General features: G+C 39.3%; 1 protein-coding gene across 7 annotated transcripts in view; it reads left to right on the top strand.

The window, feature by feature from the left end:
* The window catches only part of WARS2 (tryptophanyl tRNA synthetase 2, mitochondrial), a 117,264-nt gene that overhangs the window by 92,175 nt on the left and 3,877 nt on the right, over window positions 1–21,212 (top strand). For 4 of the 7 annotated variants that reach the window (XM_050708047.1, XM_050708046.1, XM_050708045.1 and 1 more), the window contains 4 exons: window positions 6,901–6,981; window positions 8,707–8,792; window positions 11,242–11,360; window positions 13,339–14,329. In XM_050708047.1, coding sequence (XP_050564004.1) covers window positions 6,901–6,981; window positions 8,707–8,792; window positions 11,242–11,360; window positions 13,339–13,787 — 735 coding nt within the window. In that variant the 3' untranslated portion in view covers window positions 13,788–14,329. Of the gene's footprint in view, window positions 1–6,900; window positions 6,982–8,706; window positions 8,793–11,241; window positions 11,361–13,338; window positions 14,339–21,212 lie in introns of those variants that run through there. The other 3 variants (XM_035569592.2, XM_035569593.2, XR_007707684.1) reach the window with 2 other exon arrangements.

The following is a 21,212-nucleotide window of genomic DNA, read 5'->3' as shown; positions in this document are numbered from 1 at the left end:
ATAACTTGAAAGTACTTAGACGATGACGAGGATTTAGGGTAGTGTTTGGAACCATGCTGTCTGTGAAGGGTTATAAACAAGCACACCTAGTTAAATTACCTAGGAAGAGACAACTGTGGAATATGTTGGATTCTCTAATGGCCTCCTAGTGAGTGAAGATTTTTCATTACAGTTCTTTTAATTACATTTTCTTAGGTAGGAAGACAAGTCATAGAAGAGTGACAATATCTGTAAAAACAAAAATAAGTGCATATTTCAGAATTATTAATTTTCATTTGGAGTACAGCTGCAAGATGTATGAAACTGTCTTTGCTCATAGAGAAAACAATATCAGGATACCCTTTCAGTGTCCGCCTTTGCCTATCAGGCATAAAATGGAAGTTAACAGAATAATGACGTATACAACATATCCTAAGAATACTATAAAAAAAATATATATTTCTTAAATAGTACCATAACTGATAAAAGGCTGTAACAGTCATCTTTCATAAAACAGAGAATTTTTTACTAAAACCAAAAAGCACTACAGGGAAGAAAAGAAGACAGTAAGCAATCTGCACACATGGTAAGCTTACAGGGTATAACCCATTTTCTCTGATTCCTGGTAGATACAATGCACATTTCAGTTCTTACCCATAACCATCTTGTATCTCATCTGCTTCACAGTCAAAACGATTTTAGAAACTGCTGTTGCTTTTATGTGGTCTCAGGCTGTTCTTCCTGTCCACCTACCTATCCTCATCGACACATGCAAAATGTCCCGATAGAAACTAGAATTCCATCAGAGTTGATTCAGCAGGCAAAGGTTGATATGCTGCACTAACACTTCTCTGAGAAGTTCTGTGAGTTTCTGGACAACTTAACTTTCAGTTTCTGGGTGGAAAATTGCAGTTTTCAGCCTTCTGGATGGGGTGATTTATTTTTTAAGTATAATCAGCTGCAGTATTCTTGCAATGTGCAGGCAAATTGAAGCAGTAACTCTTGGAGGTGGGAATTTGCCAGTTTGTCTTAGCTTTAACTCCAAAAGCCAAAATACGACAATTTAAATGTGTGCACTAACTGTTGCACTGCTATTATATTCCAGAAATATCCAGCTGCTTTGTTTTGTGAGCAGAGTTTGAATAGATTCAAGCTACTTCTTGTCCAGTTTTCAGAGGGCCTTAAAAGCTTCCATTGCATCACGGCTTATAAATTCATTAAAGTCCATTAGTTTACCATAGTCCATTGAAAACTTCCTGTTGTAAGAGGAAGTATGTAACTAATTTAGCAAATTATTCTGCTTTTCTCATCCCTGTGTTTTCTCCCCCGTAGGACTGAGCTAGACATAACTAGTGCTCAGCGGGAAGAAAAGTTATGGTTCAGTAGTGTTTTTTTCTTTTTTTTTTCCTCTTCCGTAACTTACCTGGTTTATTTCATACTATGATGTAGCTGTCTGTACATTCCTCTCCACCAATCTTCTGGACACAGCAAACTGATTACCCAGACAGTATTGTGGGTTCAACTGGAAAAATCTTTCTGAAAAGAAGTTCATTTGATATTGAATAAATGAAGGTTGTCTGGACCAAATGACTCTGCTTTATCCGGGTTTATAATTGTTGGACTCTGGCAGGGTTATTCTTGATCAGATTTTTGGGGAAAAAAGATCTTATTTCTGTAAGTTTTAACCAAATATAAATGAGGGTAAGTTATTAAATTGGTCAAAGGTGGTAATGAAAGCTGTAAATACTGATGGATTTACCAACAATAGCTAACCATCCCTCCCCCACAATTTGCTATATTGCTTGACTTATGTTCTTTAAGTGAGGCACTGCCTTTGTAACCATGAACTTATTTCACCCATGCTACAATTATTTCTTTGAATGGGAATTTGGGATGTCATGTTAAATTTTCTATCATAAAAGTTTCTCACTGGGTGCTTCAGTTGCTATGTGCATTTGATTCAAGAGCAGTCTAATTTGTCTTGTTCATGGCTCCATTATTCTCTCTAACTGTATAATATAAACATGCATTACCAAGCATCTTGAACATAGTGCTTGCAGTCTTAGGCATTAATAAAATCTTATTTCTAGTTGTAGAAAAACAAATGTGGAGAGAACTTTGTTATAAAAGGCCTCTTGAATTTCTTAGAAGCACTAACTGGTATGTCTAGATGAGACGAAAATCCTCAAAAATGTTTTCTCTCTTTTGTAGTTTAGGATGTTTTCTGTCTTCTGTCCCCACTTTTTTAGTACACAAATATACAAAATATCTCTCCAGACCTGTTTATTTGTCTTCTGCACTGTCAAAAACAAATCTTTGAAACTTTGTGCCCATTTAAAATGTAGATCTTAATGAGGTTACATTGCTGATGGGAAGCTGCTTCCACATAACAGACGTGCAGCAAGTCTGAAGTCCCTTATAAAGAAGGGCATAGGTTGCAACTTGAGGAAATCTATCTTCAAAATGAAACAGTGAATCTCTGTTTGCAGGAAGCCTCTTCAGCTGCTGACACAAAACTTTGTGTAGTAAGCATCAGAAAGCTCAGTGCCATTGTTACCAAGCTGCCTACTTTCATATCTGCTTGCAGGATCCATGCCTTTCCCTCTGTTCCTGAATCTCGTAGCTTGCTGTTCTCCTCAGCTGTATGTCTCAGCATGAAAAACCATCTAGAATTACTTGGACTCAAAGTAGCTATTGGTTTTCCATGTCATCAACTCTGGCTGTGGCCAGGGGATAGCAGTAATAACTTGGTCGGGAATAGCTGGGGTCAAGAGCTAAGTAGTACATCTGCAGGGAGAAGCCCTGAGGTTGTACTTCAGCATATAGCACTCCAGAGATGTTCCAAGTGTAAATTGTGATCTGAGTTTAGTAATGTTGAGTGGCTGCACAAGTGAACAATTAAGAAGCTATTTGTAAAGAGGAAGAAGCAAGGTACTTAGCCAAACGCAGAAACAGAGATGTCTGTACCTTCTAGCTAACTGTGCATTATCACTTGTAAGTGGTAACCTTTTTTAAAAGTGTGGTTTTAAAATAATAATTAACAATAATAATAATAAAACCTGTCTGCAGAATGGAGTGTGTTCGGCCATGAGGAAGGAATGCCAGTAGTTTGTTCTGGAAATAACTCTTTGAGTAGTGATTAGCAAGCCAGTCGTGGGGGATGCGTAATGCAATGGAAATTGAAGGAGGAAATGTGTTGCTGGTAATAGCAGAGAGATGACCATCTTGACCCTTTGAGAAATGTTGATGGGTTTTACAGACTTGTAAAGGATTAGGAAGGAAAGCTGCATTAAAATGGGCAAGAGGGAAGAACAGAAAATGGGTAGAAACAATGTATTTACTGAGAGAAGCAAAGGGTGAGATTTGGGCTGTCTAAAAAGCAGCATTCACTGTACGGATCTGCTTAAGCTTGTTTGTGAAAGCTACAAAATGCAAAATAGTTGTCACTGTCAGGGAAACAATAAATAGAGGATTTACTAGGTAATTAGTCCTCCAATTATTGATTAGAGAAGCTGCACATTTAGGACAGGGAGCAGTATTATTACATTTCAACTGTCTGTGTAAAGGCTTTATCAAAGGCATACTGATAACATTTTTGGATGCAATAAATGATGCTTCCTAGTTTTAAAATCCATGAGAAATGATGCCATTCCTGGTTTGTTTTTGTTTGATGCAGAGGACCTACCTAGATCACGATGTTTTAGTGGAGTCCTATCAGTACTAGCCACCTAATTACAGCTGTGTTTAGCATTGTAGTTGGAGAGAGCAGGTGAAATAAAGTACGTGAATGCTCAATTTCAAGAAAGAGAGCTAGCTGAAAGTGAAGTCCAATTGTCAAAAATACATTTATTTTTTTTTAAAAAAGGCATGAAAGCTACAACCATCTTGGAGGTAGTATTTTAAAAAACAAACATATATAGGTATATTTTTAAAAATATAAAATATGAAGCACCACTCAGAAACTCCACAGTAGTCTAGAAAATCCCTTTCCCAAAGAAAAGGGATTGCCCAAGTTTGTGGGCAATGCTGAGCACTTTTTGGGTTGTTAAATGCTATGGCAGGGGAAAAGAACACCCAATGGCCTCATAAAACAAGATTAGGTAGGCACATTGGTTGTAGAAGAGCTTGAAATGCAAAGTAAAGCATCTAGCTAAAAGTAGTGTAAACCTTTTACACAGTATGGAACTTAGTCACGACTCAGTAAAGAAGTCTTCTGGAATTGTTGAATTGTGCAATACAAGACGTAGGTGGCATTTACAACTAGTAATGAGAATTTAGGGGATAAATGAAAGTATTTTACCCACCAGGTTTGAACCTCTGGAACTTGTTGCTGTGTGAGGTTGTGGAGCGAGTAGTATCAGCAGGTTCAAGAAGGGATTAGACACATTCATGGGGAACATGGATACTAATGAGACTGGGCCAGAGGTAATAGCTTCTGATTTTCCCTAGTACAGCTGTTGTGAATGCTGGTGAAGTATGAGGAGAAAGGTACTGCAGGAAGAAATGGGCTCATGTGTGCTCTCTAAATTACATCTCTTTTTGCCTCTCTTGGAAACAAGTGCTTGGTAAACAGGTACCTATGCTGTGATCCAGTATGATGTTTCATATGTTCTTATGTTTTTCTTATGTTCTTATGTTTTCATTGCTTAGCAGACCTTCACTCAGGTTTTTAAACAGAATGGTGGTGGCGAGAGAGGGGAGGCAGGAGGCTAACAGAGCTTGTCCAAGAGACGATCTATTGCTATTTATCAGCACCAGAAAGGAAGAGGTGACTGGGCCTTTATTTTACTGCCATCATATACGTGTCACATCTTCAAGTTTCTTTGTATTTGTATACAGCTTCGCAGTTGTACAAATCAAAGTGGTAGAGTACTGTAGCTTGAGTAATCACATTTCAACTGGTGCACAGTGACCGACCAATGCACCAATTACCTGCCCCTCTTGCCAAGTAAAACACAGTAGCTTAAACTGTGATTTAGTCTGACAAATGATTTGTGGTTTAGGCCTAGTACCTCTTGATTCACAGACCAACATACAGTCAGTTACTGCAATTTGGGTGATGAATGTTAACGCATTAGGCTCCAGTACCGATTTTTTTTTTCCAGCTGAAATCTCTACCCGTCTGTGCATTCTTTTATATTTTCTCCCCTTTTCTTCAGTCTTTTTCTTAACAGTATTCAGAACTCTTCTAGCCTTGCTTAGGAAAGGACAGGGTTGCTTTTGAAGTTTAGAAGCGAGTATAGCTTGCAGGAACCCAGAACTGTGGAATCAACTCAACAAATGCTGTTTAGATCACTTGGTGTTTTGGTAACTGATGTAATGTCAAAGCCACTGATGCAATGAAACACACATGCAGTCTTGGCTGTGGAAGCAACGTCTGACAGAGTCAGATCAATGACTGCATAGTTTTAAAGGGAGTCCTTGTCAACACAAGTGCAACAGAGCACCATCTTCTCTCTGTCCGTGACTAGAAGAAAGGAATGAGAAACCACTTTGAACCAGATGGTGATTCCTCCTAGATGAAATAGGAGTCTGGGCTTAGTATTTTCTATGCAGCTAAGTTTACTCTTTGTGTCTTGCAGAAGATACATTTGGTGCATCTTGATGCACTTTGTCTTTTGCACAGAAAATAGCAAGTCATATAAGCATGAGGAAATTAAAAGAGAGAGAGAGAGAATCAACCAGAAATATTTCATGTCTCACTGGGATTTTGCCTTGAGGTCAGATACCTTTATGCAACATTGGCAACCAAAACAGTCTAATGACTGTTAGCTAGGAAATGACTTAATATAAAATGTGACAACAAAGGAATTGCCATTAACAATGCAAGTTCTTACTTGTTAACAAATGCTTCTTACTGCCTTCCGTCTGGGAGGTTGTATCATATTGTGAGCATAACACTTTGAACACCTTTGAGATGGTTAGTATGCTTTTAAACATCCAAACCTGCCAATATTGAAAGGAGCGAATAAAATTTGTAAGCAAAGGAGCAGAATACAGATCACCTTGTTTGTTTGTTTTTTTATCTTATAGCTAACTAGCGACAGATCAAAATGGCTAAAGAGATATTAAAGAACAGAGTATGCATCAGCAAAGCTTGCCTGTTTTTTTACTAATCCTGAAATTAATATTGAAAATGAAAAAGCTGAGGGATGTATGTCAAAAATCTAAATGTGGATTCATCCAGCATAGGTTGCTGCACAGCGTGTTTCTTGTCTTGGTCTGTAGAAAGTCTTCCTCTTAGCAGGAAGAGGGGAATATCACTCTGTCTAATATGTTTCTGAAACTATTAAAATGGCACTGATGTGACATTTTCCCCAGAAGGTTAAATGAAGACTGTGTTGTATGACATTACACAGGGTCTTCTTTCTCTCTCATCGTTTAAAACCACTCTTGCAGAAAAGGGAGGCCTGATCCTTCTCTTCCACCTCCAGATAAGTATTAGTTTTGATAGGACTGCTGAACTGAGGGGCAAATTAATGTGCTATTCAGGCTATGCTCAAAGTTCAACACACAACTTCTGCTGTTATCCCTGTTACTCAGACAGTGGCAGTGTAATTAAGGCCTGTTGGTGCACTCAAAGTCCTGACAAACCTCACCAGGGCCCTCCACCCATGCACCATTGCACCAGGGTCTCCACCTAAGCTCAGACTGTGGTCCCTGGTCTTCACCTGAGCTATGTCATGGTGTACCTGTTCTCAGTGCTGTACCTGCTGCCCTGGTTTTCTCACTGGGCTTCCTGGATTGGCCTCCGACATGGCCTCAGCCTTTAAGTTAGTTTGTCACTGCTGACCTCAGTGAAAAAAAAAATGACAAAAATAAATGATTTTCTAATCTTTGATATGTTTATCTATTTTGGTTTCAAGGAAATGTACGTATAAATGCAGAAGAATAAAATACATTCTGACTTTTTACTTCCAGGTTCCTGAGCATGCAGAACTTGCCTGGATTCTTGGGTGCATAACTAATGTGCCACGTTTACTACGCTTGCCCCAATGGAAGGTATTTATGAGCTGTTTAATAAGGTGAAAGGAAATGTGTGGGAATTCAGTAGAATTTTTGTCCTTGAAATACTTGTTATCTGTGAAGTACCAACTGTATCTTGGTTATCCTTGCTTTTGGGTTAAACAATTCTCTAGTCATATGGTGGAAAGAGGAAAATGTGTTTTCATGTCTGTTGCTATCAGTGAATGTGTTCCTGTTAGAAACTACAGGCTAATATTTTTGGCAGAGACTAGCAGAAGCTGTACCAGATGGAAGAGTTGTTTAATTAGTTTTATTAAACTGATTTTCTTTAAAATAAATAAATAAATAAAGGGACTTGTTTCAATGTTTGTTTAATAATGCAGAAAAGTATAATATTTTGTAGTGGAAGCCTTGCTTATTAAGGAGTTCCATAAAGGGAGGTGGCTGTTCTGTAGATTTTATGGAAGAAGATGCAAAAGAAACATTTGTTGGGAGAGGAGTATAGAAATTATAAATATTAAAAGTGTGCAGAATGATAAAGTTAATGCACCTTGAATGTTTGCCTTTACAAGTTCCATGCTCATCTTAATCTTGGTACTGTATCAGCATTACTGTATCAACTGCATTCTTGCATTTAATTTCCTTGGATTTTATTTGGCATTTAGTAGGCAGAAAAACCAAACAGCAGGAGAGAGAAGTATCAAAAAAGGGGGAAAAAATCTTAAGAGCAGTTTGGCTTGCAGAGTTCAGAGCAGTCCTAAATACCTCCAGATGTTTTCTTTTTTTCCTGTTTTTCTTCTTAATTAAATAAAAACAGTAAAACTTAAATACAGCAACCAGCGTTAATGCGTGGCATAGATTAAAGCCAACCTTTTTAAACCTGAGGTTCTAAAGTTCTAAACTCTTAAGTCCTACTTTAACTGGATTGACTTTCCAAATCTACAGATGGGTGTTACAGGTGCTAGGTTTTGCAGAGTAGGTTTCCTAAACCTAGGCACGTGGGGATGAAGAGAGAATCTGTGTGATAGGGCGAGGAAAAAATTAAAGATATTTTAATCTTAATGAAATCACTTAGGTTGTAGAGTTTTAGCGTAGTTAACTATGGTTAAAAACAAAAAGTAGATATGCTGTTGCTAGAACATATTGAATATCTTTGGCTGGAATATCTTGTTTTCAATGATCAATATCCTGGAGTGGTAAAAGACTTCAGGACAGAGGGCAGATTGTGTGGGGCAATGTGAGCTAATGGAGAGAACATTGGACCCTGCTTCTGTAGTTCTGGGTTCTCCTCCTGGTTGTCACTGACCCTCCTGGTGACTGTGATCGCTGCATCTTGATCTCTGGTCATTGAAATGCAGGTGGTTAATGCCTTTTTATATTTACACTATAAAGTGTTTCAAAAATTTACAGCTGAAAATGCTATTTAAAAAGTAAGGGTTATCATAATAAGTGTAATAACCAACCTGACCATTTTTTGTTTGTAATCATTTGGTTAGTAGGTTAGAAAGCATGCATAAGGCTGTATTCTCTTCCTACTACAATATTAGAACAGTGTAGGAAAATTCATATAGAACATAAAATGGGATGTGTGTATTCACAAGGAGCAGATTTTACATGACACACTTTTCTATAGAGTTACACGATGAATGAGCACTGTGGCTGAAACACACAAATTAGTTGGAGCTCTAATTAATTAAAATCATGGACTTTGATATTGTTAGCTAAAAAGGTGATTTCTTTTTGTTTTTCTTGTCCAAACAGATGAAGCGTGCCAGCCAGAGTAATGGTGGAACTGTTGGTTTGTTGACTTACCCTGTGCTTCAAGCAGCAGATATTTTGCTGTACAAGTAAGAGTCAGAATGTAAGCCCATGGGCAATGTCTGTTCATCTGCTTTAGAATGAATGAATGTTCATCAGGTCAACATGCTAACTTACTAGGTGGGGAGCTGGGTGTGATTAGATCAGAAGATTGGAAATGGATTACAGCTTTTTCCCTCTACAGTGGCCAGTTGAAATCTAGCCTAGGTTGAAAGCAAAAGACATGGCTTTAAACAAACAAAAAAGCCAATCACCTCAGAACAGTTCTCAGAAAATTATAGCACATTGATTTTAATTATAGATATTACATATTCACACACATTTGTACGTAACTTTTCTTTTTCAAGTAGTTATGCTTTATTTCATGCAGTGCTGGTTCTATAGAGCCTAGCTGTTCAAGCTTGCTGTACACTGTCATGACTGGTTATATTTCATATGTTTTAAACTGTCTCCATAAGTAAATGTCAGAGGTATTGCGCTGTGCATTAATTATTTTTATGTTTCAAGTGTATGTACTTTGAAATTTTTTGAAGTGAAGTTGTGAATATTTGCTGGAATACTGAAGTTATATGCAGAACTATAAAGACAAAATCACTAGCAAGTAGTTAACCAGAAAAATGTTATCTAGAGAAATTTAATCCTAAGTAATCATTAGTAGGGGAAGACAGTAACGTAGGAAGACCAGTAGATGATGTTTCTAATTAATTTGAAATTTAACTAAAAATAATGGGAAGGAAGCAAAAGGAAGAATTAGAATTTGAACATTAAAATAATCTTCTATATATTGAGACCCATTTGATTGTCAAACAGTACTGTAGGGTGAAATGTAGACGTTATCAGAAATTACCTTGCTTTGATTGATTGATTTCAACCATGTATGTCTCTTCCATCTCTAATAAGATCAAGTGATTCATCATTCTTTAGTGAAGTCTGTGTTTTGTTTGCTACCATGTGTATTAACAGCAGGTTGTCCAGACAGAGCACAAAACAGGGAAGTGAAAGAGAAACAATATCTCTTTGAAGAAGTTTCACATAGTATCTTTAATAAGAAATGTTTTAATGTAAAAGCATAATATAGGGAACAAGAATAAGGGAGAAATGGAAACACAGGAAGGGAGCAGCAGTCACAAAGAAGAATTAAGAACAGGAGAAGGGGATAAACAGTACTAATTCAGGTGAACCAAGGATCAAAGAAAAAGGAAAATGGACAGAAGGTGAATATATGACAGAAAGGAATAAAAATAGCAACAGGACAGAAATATTAAAAAAGCAGCAAAGGAAAAGGCAAAGAATCATGCAGAGACATTTATAAAAACAATATGTTTTCTGTTTAGTGGCAAACTTTGTGAATATGGAACCATTTTGGCATATGGAAACATTTCTTTTGACCTGCTTATAGTATATTGATTATGGTAACTGATTTTCTTTCTGTTAGTTGTAGGCCACTGTGATTTCCTATTGGCTACTGTAACTGTTTTTAGGTTGCTTTGCTGACTATTTGGTGGTGGATAAAGGTGGACAAATTGATTCCTGGATGTCTGCCCAGTAATTCAGAATCGGAAGGAAGAAGTACTGTGTTGAACTGAATTTTTCTGGGAACTTGAAAATGCGTAGTGAACTTCCTTACACTGGAACATATCCAGGATTCAGAGCTGAATACCCTGCAAGCGTTAGAAAAAAATCTGCTTGGAGGAGGGAAGAGTAATCAAAAGCTGGCAAAATTTCAAGTCAGCCTCATCTAAAAGAATCATATATATTTTTATCGAGTATGATTAACTGTGGGAAAGAATCACCAGGGGAAGTAATGGATTCTTCACCTCCTCGTGTCCTCAGACACAGATTATATTTTCCTCCAGAATTTCATTCAAGCTATGGAGCTCAGTACAGAAGATCAAATGATCCTTTGATCGTAACAGCCCTAATCTAGGAAAGATAACACTTGTGGTAGTAGAAATGCTGTCCCACGTGATATTTATAAAATCATGACCCATGAGGAAGAACCGCTCTCTTCTTTCCTTCCCTTGGTAAATTCATAGTACTAACTTCTCAACAACAGTTATGTCTTCCTGAGACTTGACAAGGCAAGGTTGGACTTTATGCCTTGCAGATCTTTCTTGCTTTGTTCACACACTCTAACACATGCTCTTTGATCTCTAAAGAGACAGCAGGAGATATGACAAAAACCTTTCTTTGAGCTGAGTGTAATTATTTGCTCTTACTGGTTTCTTTACTATATGTGTTTTTGTGAAAGGTTATTTTTACCCTTGGAGTTGTGCTTCAGTTTAGCACAGAAAGCAGATTCACACTGGGATGCAGTCTGTTTGGAATCTTGTCCACACAGCACCTATATCTAGCTGGGACTGTGTGTTTGGCTCAGTCTGGCCCTCAGTCATGGCAGGAGCTGTGACAGTCTTGAGTAACATTTCAGCAGAACCACAGAGCTTTGCTGAATTTCCTGTATCTGTCTTTTATTAAAAGGTCGACACATGTTCCTGTTGGAGAAGATCAAGTCCTGCACCTGGAACTAGCCCAAGATATAGCACAACATTTCAACAAGAAATACGGAGAATTCTTTCCTGTGCCCAAAGCCATTTTAAGTGAGCTGGTCTTGGTGTTTTATTTATTTATTTATTTACCCCCTAAATTGCACTTCAAGGCTGAAGATGGATTTAAATATTGTGGGAACAGTTTCAGGTACCAGGAAAAGAGAATTCTCTGATGCTAAAAGGGTTGACAAGGGAAAAACTGATAGCAAAAGACTAGCGGCTGTGAAAATGAACTACCAAAACAGACATAAGTCTTTACAAGGCCTTGGTAGAGAAATGTATGCATTTAGGGTCTCTCCTACATGTTGCTAGTTCAGGAGATGTTTAAAGAACAAGATAAGACCCCTAGCAAGTAGAATTCTGTAGTTTCTGAATGGTAATCTTTACATTAAGCATGCTAAATAGCTCGTAGGTTTATTGCTACAGTGTTCAAAAAGTGCTCAAGCGTGTTTAATTTATACTTGCATATTTCAGTAGGGGTCTTTTATAGAGCTTAGACTTGCTGTTTTTTGATCTTAGACTAAGGGAGACTTATAAGGAAAATCTTCTCAGCCATTTTGAGCTACAAGGTCATAGGCCAGGGGGTGAGGGGGAGTCAGATGACGCAAATGGCATGTTTGTTAAGAAACGTGAAAAATTGGGCAAGGAAGAAGCATTGCATCTTTGTTGTAAGTAATGTAGAGGAATGCACAGCAGAGACCTTCGCCCCCAAAAGGGCAAGGAGCTCTCACCTTAAAAAAGACAGGCAGTAATAAACCTTTCTCGGTTTTCAAGCCTCAGTGACAAAAATGGTGTTAGACCTAGAGTGGGGTTTAAAGAATACTGATTATTGCAAGCACTGTAGTTTCTAATGAACAACTAAATAGTAAGCGCTGTAATGAGGAGATGAATGTAGCCTATGGCACAGGGGGAGACTGTTTAGCAGTAAGCCAAAAGCCCCAACTCTTAAAAAAAAAAAAAAAAAAAAAAAAAAAAAATTTTCACTTTCCTCATGAGAAGCATACCTTAGTAAGTGCACAGGTATACACAAACCAATGACACGACCTAGATTAATGGAGCAGTTAGGGAGTTACTCAGACTCACTAACTGTAGGAAGCTTAATTACCCAGACTCCTTCAAATTTGCAGGAAAGAGACAGACTCTTCCAAAAGGTGATTCAGAACAGAGCCCTTTCTGGGGTAGTCTGAACTGTACCCTGTCCTTACACTGAGTGCATAATCAGTCAATGAAGAATACATGATGAATTTAGTTGGTTGTATTAGATGTCTAAAAGCAATTGGTGTGAATACTTTCTAAATTAGAGGTACTTTTGTGTATACCATGAATCATGTTTCTTGGTGAAAGACTGAAACAGTTCAGGTTGATTCTGTTAAATACAATACTTTGCAATCTTCCCCTAATGCTGTTATTCTATTTCATGTGCACACGTGTATCTTAGTAGTTTGTACAATACCCACAGCTTTGTCTGAGCAGTGACTTCCCTTTAACGGAACTGGTTAGTCTATGGTTAGGGAACTCTTGAGAACTAGCTGTCTTTATTGACATTTAGAATAATTACCAAAATGCTTGGTGATAAGAGTTTCCTAAAGGAGATTACCTGTTCTGGGCTTCTATTTACCAAGGGATTTAGCCCATTCCCCCACCGTTACAGAAGCTTTCAGTAATGTCAATTCTGTGCTCTCAAGGTATCTCATTCCTGGTGCCAGGAATGTAACAGAATGAGAGAGTTTGTGGGGAAGATCATCATGTAGCCACAGAAAATATTAGACAGTGTCCCCACAGAAGTTTCCACTTAGAGAGGAGGGCAAAAATGAAGTTAAGTTTTCATTTAGTTAGGCGAGGTGAAAATTGACTTAGAAGGACAGGGAGACCGTAAGGACTAAATAGGAGGGTACGCAATTGTGCTCACAACTCCTTTTTAAGCATGGGCAAACAGCTTTACCATACAGCTACCAGTGTTCTTAGCAATTGTCATAAGAAACAATTGTCTGTGCATGTGCATAATTGTTCCTTTTTTTTTTTTTTTAAGGTACAACAAAGAAAATAAAATCCCTCAGAGATCCAACGGTGAAGATGTCTAAATCAGACCCACAGAAGTTAGCTACTGTTAACATAGTGGACAGCCCTGATGAGATAGTGTTGAAATTCCGCAAGGCTGTGACTGACTTTACCTCTGAGGTGACCTATGACCCAGTCAGTCGCCCTGGTGTCTCCAATCTGGTGTCCATTCATGCTGCAGTATCAGGACTTAGCGTAGAAGAAGTGCTGCACCAATCTCTTGGTCTTGACACTGCTCACTACAAAATGGTGGTAGCAGAGGCAGTTATTCAAAAATTTGCACCAATCAGGAATGAAATCAAGAAACTCCAGGGGGACAAATCCCATCTGATAAAGGTTTTAGAGGCTGGAGCAGAGAAAGCCAAAGAACTGGCTACCCCCATTTATCAAGAAATAAGAAGACTGGTGGGATTTCAGTAGAAACTGCTGAGTAGTTGTGAGGACATTTGCTCCTGGGACAGCTATTTTGTTACTTGTATCATCTTAATCATTTCAGTTTGAAACAGACACTTTTTTTTTCCCATTGCAAAATCCAAGTAGAATATCTAAGATGTTTGCATTAAAAATATGCGTGAAGCCAGTTCTTTCCAATGGGACCAGCAGTGAGCTTATCAGGATGATCAGAGGAGGAGGGTGCAGGCAATCCCAGTTCATGAAGAAATCCCACAAAAGCAGAAGACAAGGTTGTCCATGTGCGTTTTTTTTATACATATATATTGACTACTGCAAAAAGCTACAGTATAGGTAATGATTTGAATCTCGCTGAAAGAGTTGTAATCTTCCCAAGAACATTCTTAGCTGTGGATGTGGTCTTGTTACAGATGGATAGCTCATCCTGTTAATGGTTATTCGGCTCTGATACTGTGGTAGACCATGTTCTTGAATAACCAGAAAGCGTAGACTTCCAAATAAAAATGCTCAGGGATTTGGTGGTGAAGACAGAACTTACTGCCTCTCCCTGTTGTGTCTTCAAACCCAGTGTAATTTTTTTTATTTACATTTAGTTTGTGTGAAGTAAATTAGTCTGTCTTATGGGTACAGATTTTTATACTGTAAAACTCACTCTGACTATTGGGCTAGATGGCCTCTTTTGTAGTCACTCCAAAGAATACACAGAGTGAATGTGAATTTCATTTCTGCTGCCTGTGCAATCCTGCTGTTCAGTTCTGAGGTTCTTCAGCAGGAAACTACATGTGCTTCAGCTGCTTCTTTTCTACCCACTCTTTGGTTTAGCAGAGAGCTCTGGGATTTTTGGTTCAGCATCAAATCTAAGATTCCTTTAGAAAAGGTTCGGGGGGAAAGTGTGTGAAAGAGATGTTAGACTGATAAAATAGAGAACTTCCTGTGTAATTTACAAAATTACTTATTTAAAAAAATATGCTGAGGTCAGAGCCAGAACTATGGTAAAATATTTTGTTAAAATGAGATTAAATAGATCTTTATGAAATCGCACTACTGGGCCTCAAGAAAATGCAGTAATGGGAGAATGATGTTAGCATCTACTGATCCTAGGCCTCACAAGACCCACAGGATGGGACCCATGGGCCATGCTGTGTATTGGGGAGTGTGTGGTGAAGGCAAGCTGTCAAAAGGAGACACTATTCTCCTCCTGGAAGGGGTTAATCGTTCTTGTGAAAGCAACTGATGAGGCTTGGGTGGGGCCAGGAGCAACCTCCAAAATCTACAGAAGGCAGCCCTAGGGAGCACTGCAACCCCAACATGGGGCAAACAAGGCGTGGGGTGGCAGTTTGCAGAGCAGTTTGCATGGAAGAGCATGCAGGAAGGGCATTGTCAGTCTACCAGTCCAAATGGTTAGTTGAATCGATGGTCATAATCCTCTCACAAAGATCTTTAGCGGTAGTATCCTCCAAGCAGAAAACTATGTCTTCTGCATCCCCTATGGCCTCTGCACTCACTGGATCTGGCGCAGTTACCCAGACAGAGCTCCCAAGGAAACACAGCCATCCAGGTCTCAAGCTGCAGGGTGTGCCCAAGTTTTCTGTCAGTGTCTGAGGGCAGCAGTGAGTGCAACTGGTGGAGGTATGGCCAGGCAGAGAAACTGCTCAGCCTAATGGCAGAGCTCTCTGAGGAGGTGGGGAGGTAGAGGAGCATCAGGGAGTCTGAGAAGGAAATTGGTGGAATTGTACTCTACCATCCTGGGATAGATGCATCAGCCAGTCATAACATAAGATACAAAGGATCCACCACCTTCTCGCCACCAGGTAGGTAGACGGTGGTAACTTAAGAGATAAGGAAACAGGTTTCTGCTTAGGGCAACAGGCAAACTCCTTCCCTGCCTACCTCACTTTCTCGGGTTCCCTTATGCAATAGGTGTGAGGCCCTGGAACTTGAAGGATGCTCAGACAATGATGTCTATGATGGTCCGTCTATGTTGGAGGAATCGCCAAGGGCAGGTCAACCTACCCCCTGCATCACAACCACCTACATTAACAAATAAGAGACAGGTTATTGTCATTAGTGACTCGCTTCTGAGAAGAACAGAGTCACAATACGCCAACTACACCCAACTCATATGGAAGTCTACTGTCTCCTTGGGGCCTGGGTTAAATATGTTACCAGAAAACTTCCTAGCCTGATATGGCTCTCAGATTATCATTTTTTTCTTGCCTTTTTTTTTTTTTTTAATGTAGGCAATGATGAAGCTGCAGTGAGATCAAAAGAAACAGCAAGAATGATCAAAAGAGACTGCAGGTCCTTGAGCCAGTTGGTTAAAAGTTCAGAAGCACAGGTAGTGTTTTCCTCTATCCTTCTAGTTGCAGGGAATGGTATTGGAAGAAACAGGCAGACACAGCTTATCTATACATGGCTATGAGGCTGGTGTCCCTGGCAAAATTCTGGATTTTTTGATCACAGGATGGTCTATACAACACCAGACCTGCGGGATAAACCTTTCTCAAAGGGGGAAAAGGATTTTTGCTAAAGAGTTAGCAGGGCTGATTGGAAGAGCTTAAAACTAGTCTTGAAGAGTGTAAGGGATAAACTGAGGCTCACCAGTGATAAACTATGGGACAGCACATCAAAGTTTGAGGGATGATGTGCTAGGTGAGCTATGTTAGTCTCCACAAGATGCTGGCTACGTTAGAGCACATTTGAAATATTTCTACACTAATGCACATAGCATAAAGAATAAGCAAGAGAAGCTAGAAGCTTTGGCTCTGTCCCGGAGCTATAACATCGTTAGCATAACTGAGACGTGGTGGAAAGAGTTCTGTGACTGGTGTGTTATGATGTACTCTTAAGGCTCTTCAGGAGGGATAGGGGGGTTGCACTGTATGTAACAGAGGGACTCAATTGTATGGAGCTTACAGTTGGCAATGACACAGTTGAGAGCCTTTGGGTAAGAACTAAGGGACAAGCAAATAAAGTGGATGTCATTGTGGGAGTCTACTATAAACGACTCAGCCAGGTTGACAATACTGATTAATTATTCTATAAAGAGTTAAGAGAGAACTCTAGATCAGCTACCCTTGTCCTTATGGGTAACTTCAACTTGCCAGACATTAACTGGGAATACCACACAGCTGATACAAACAGGTCCAGGAAATTCCTGTGGCACATTGATGATAACTTCTCAGAACAGCTGACTAGGACTGGTGGCCTGTGAACAGAGAGCGTCTTGGGTGAAGTGGTGGTTGGTGGCCAACTTGGCCACAGTGGCAATGAAGTAGTTGAGTTTCAAATCTTTGGTGATAAAACTTCCAGCAAAGCTTTGACCCTGGATATGGAAAGAGTAGACTTCAGGCTGCTCAAGGAACTTATTAGTCAGGTCCCATGGGATTCTGCTTTAGAAGGTATTGGGGTCCATCTGTACTGGTCACTTTTTAAGAGCAATCTCTTAAGACTGCAGGATCAGGCAATTCCAAAATGTCAGAAGTCAAGCAAGTAGGACACAAGGCCAGCTTAGCTGAGCAGGGATCTTTTTCTAGAGCTTAGGCAGAAAAGAAAATATTGTGGACTTTGGCAGCAAGGCCAGGTGACATGGGAGGACTATAGAAATGCTGTTTGTCATTGTAGGGAGAAAATTTGTGCAGCCAAATCTCAATTAAAGTTGAACCTGGCCAGTATTGCGGGGGACAACAACAAAAAAAGGTTGTTTAAGTATATTAGCAAAAGGAGAACCAGAGATGACATTGGTCCATTACTTGGTAAGGCTGGTCACCTTACAAACAGGGACATAGACAAAGCAGAGATGTTTAATGTCTTCTTTGCCCATCTTTGACAGCAATGATGGGCCCTGGGACTCCTGGAGCCCTGAGTTGGAGGACTGTTGACTGCAGGAATACTAACTCACAGCAGACTCTGAATTTGTTCAGAATTTGCTGCTCCAGCTAAATGCATACAAGTCTACGGGGACCAATGGGATTCATTCCATGGTACTAAAAGAGCTGGCTGATGTCATTGTGAGACCTCTCAATTGGTTTTCACTAGTCTTGGGAATCTGAAGAGGTCCCAGCTGACTGGAAGCTGACTAATGTCCTAATTTTCAAGAAGGAAGATACCAGAAATTGCAGGCTGGTCAGTCACACTTCAATGCCTGGTAAAATTACAGATAAGAACATTCTGGGAGTTACTGATAAACACTTGAAAGGCAACACAGTTACTGGTAATGGCTAACACAGGTTAATGAGGGGAAAGTCCTGTTTAACTAACTTAATATTCTTTTATAACAAGGTTATCCATCTGGTTGACTGAGAGCATCCAGTAGATGTGATCTTTTTTGATTTCAGCGAAGCTTTCCATACTGTTTCTCACAGTATCTTTCTACACAAAGCATCCAGCATACAGCTGGACAAAAAAATAATGTGATGAGTAAACAATTGGCTGACAGGTCAGGCTCAAAGGGTTATAGTAAATGGGGTTACATCAGGCTGGTGGCCAGTCATTAGTGGGGTTCCCCAAGGCTCCATTTTAGGTCCAGTTCTCTTTAAAAATTTCATTAATGTCTTGGATGCAAGACTTGAAGGTATACTAAGCAAGTTTGCAGATGGCACTAAGTTGGGAGGAGCTGCTGACTCCCTTGAGGGTAGAGAGGCCTTGCAGAGAGATCTTGACAAATTAAAAGGCTGGGCAATCACTCCCAACAGTATGAAGTTTAAAAAAAGCAAGTGCTGGATTCTGCACCTGGAATAGAGCAATCCCAATATACATACAGTCTATGAGATGAGAGGATGAAGAGCAGCCCCACAGAAAGGGCTTTGGGGGTTCTGGTCAACAGTAAGTTGAATGTGAGTCAACAGTGTGCCCTGGCAGCCCAAAGGGCCAACCATACCTTGAGGTGCATCAAGCAGAGCGTTGCTAGTCAGTTGAAGGAAGGGAAGCCCTACTATGTGCTGGTGTGGCCTCATCTCAAGTACTGTGTGTGGTTTTGGGTGTCCCAATGTAAGAAAGACATAAAACTATTAGAGAGTGTCCAAAGGAGAGCTACAAAGATGATGAAGGGTCTAGAGGTCAAGACATAAGAGGAGTGGCTAAGGTCACTTGTTTTTTTTTTTATCCTAAAGAAGAGGAGAACTCATGGCAGCCTACAGCTTCCTCACAAAAGGGGGTGGGGGGGAAGGCACTGATCTCCTCTCTGGTGACCAGCAACAAGACCTGAGGGAATGGCATGGAGTTGCATCAGGGGAGGTTCAGGCTGAATGTTAGGAAAAGGTTCTTCACTGAAAGGGCACTGGAACAGGCTCCCCAGGGAAGTGGTCATATCACCAAGCCTGCTAGAGTTCAAGAAGTGTTTGGACAACACTTGAAAATATGGTTTGATTTTTAGGTAGTCCCGTGTGGAGCCAGAAGTTGAACTCAGTGGTCTTGGTGGGTCCCTTCCAAATCAGGATATTCTGTGATTCTAGTACATGCTAAAATGTAATAAAAGCCTTACTTATCCTATGCCAGCATATTTAACGGTGCTGTGTATGAAATTGCTATACTGTAATGTAAATTGAGCTCTGTACTCTGTGAGCTCATAACCATTATATGCCTGTAGCATTTGTCGTGGGGGACTGTAGGCTTATATGACTGAGTTGGAAAAATGGGGGATTTCTATATAATACAGACTTTTTAAATAAATATGATGTTCAGTTTTAATTTACTTAATTATCATAGTGAGGTGATTCAGAAAGAATTAGTTAATTTTGCAGAACATAAAGTTGTGGTCTGAGTGTTTGGGAATCTGCACTGAGACCTGTATTTGTTTGTTAAGGATCTGAAGAAAGAGAGCCACGAGGCAAGAACTTGATGCTGGTTTCTAAAGTTAGTCAAGACTAGAGGAGCAGAGTAGATGGGAAGAATGAGGGGAAACTAAATGTAATGTAGACAAGTCCTCTGAAAAGAATAAGTGTATTCATAAATAGTCTCTGGTTTTGAAGTAGCTGTAGTACATCAGGAACAGTTATGCATAGTTATTGCTGTGCATATTCAGGCAGTTTTGTAGGACTTTGGCCAGTGTTTCACAACAGATTCATATATATATCAGTCTGCATGGGAAATAAGACAAAAAATTAACATACAACTCACAATTATTTTTATTCATTAATGTCAAGATGAAGGCTTACTGGGTTCATTTAACTCTTCTGCTTGTATCATAGCTCTAACCTGAGTTACCAAAGAACTTGACATACTTTACTTCTGCAATCTTTTTATCCCTTTTCTGTGGCACAATCTTAGCAGAGAAAGTAAAGAAAAAAAAAGGGCGAAGATGGTAAAGTAAATCAAAATAAATAACAGAGAGCTGGCTTTGTTACTTTTTGTGTTGTCCAAACAAAATATATACAAGGGAATGTGAAAGGCAAATGAATAGAAGTTGTTAAAATGTTGTCTGTACATGGTGTACAGCTAATTAGCCAAGCTGTCACGAGTTTAGCTATATTTAGTGAGTGGGACTTGATAGACTAAAGAACAGGACAGTTCAGCTGAAGTAGATTTCCACTTTTTAATGATCTTTCTTTCACACAGAATCTTAAGCTCTGGCATTGTAAGTTAGAGCAGATAATATTATGAAAAGCAAATACCCCTTCCAGTTCTAGTTCTCCTCAACACAGCCTTGTTCACTTACTACTGCATGCCTGCATTGTCATAAAATTTTTTGCTGTGACACTTGGATTGGATTAGAGCAAAGGTCCCACAATTGGTTCTTCAGGAGAAACAAGCATAGTATTCATGGAGATACTGAAAATCTTTAACATTAATATATCTAATTTTTACCTCTCATTTTCCAGTAGCAAAGACAGGAACATGTATTCAAAAGACAAATCACAGTTTTAAGGTCTTTATACACATATGATACTCAATTCACCTAACACCTGGTGCTGGCATTCAACACATCTCCTTTGCAGTAAGGAGGAAATAGGAGTATTCATATGTCTTCAATACTTTTTTTTTTTTTGGAGGAGAGGGGCAACATGTTACATATCCTCTACTACTGTTCAGTTTAATAAAAAGCAATGTTAGATTTGGCTAAGCACAACTGCCAGTTTTAGTAATTATAAGAATATATAATTATGACTAAAGAAAGTATTTACAATGTAGTTGTTCCGTATCTGGTGGTGAAATCAAGGAACATCCAAAGTTATTTGATTGTCAAAGTTTGTAGGTTCCTCATTTCTTAGTGGAGGATTTCTGTATCATGACTGTCAAAGGCATGAAGCAAATTATTTAAAGCAAGTTTTTATTGAGTTTAGTCTACTTTTGTCATTCTCTAGCATGGCACCCCCCACGATCCCACCCGCCCAGTCTGTGGATCATTATGAAATTAAATAATTCTAAATTGCATCTGAGAGATAACTGATACCCAGACCCAGATAATTCTCAACTGTTCTGCCCTGCAGAGCTTAC

This window comes from Cygnus atratus, chromosome 1, assembly GCF_013377495.2.
Source record: "Cygnus atratus isolate AKBS03 ecotype Queensland, Australia chromosome 1, CAtr_DNAZoo_HiC_assembly, whole genome shotgun sequence".
Lineage (NCBI taxonomy): Eukaryota > Metazoa > Chordata > Aves > Anseriformes > Anatidae > Cygnus > Cygnus atratus.
The sequence above is the reverse complement of the archived record's forward strand: the minus strand, read 5'-3'. Positions and strand labels throughout refer to the sequence as shown.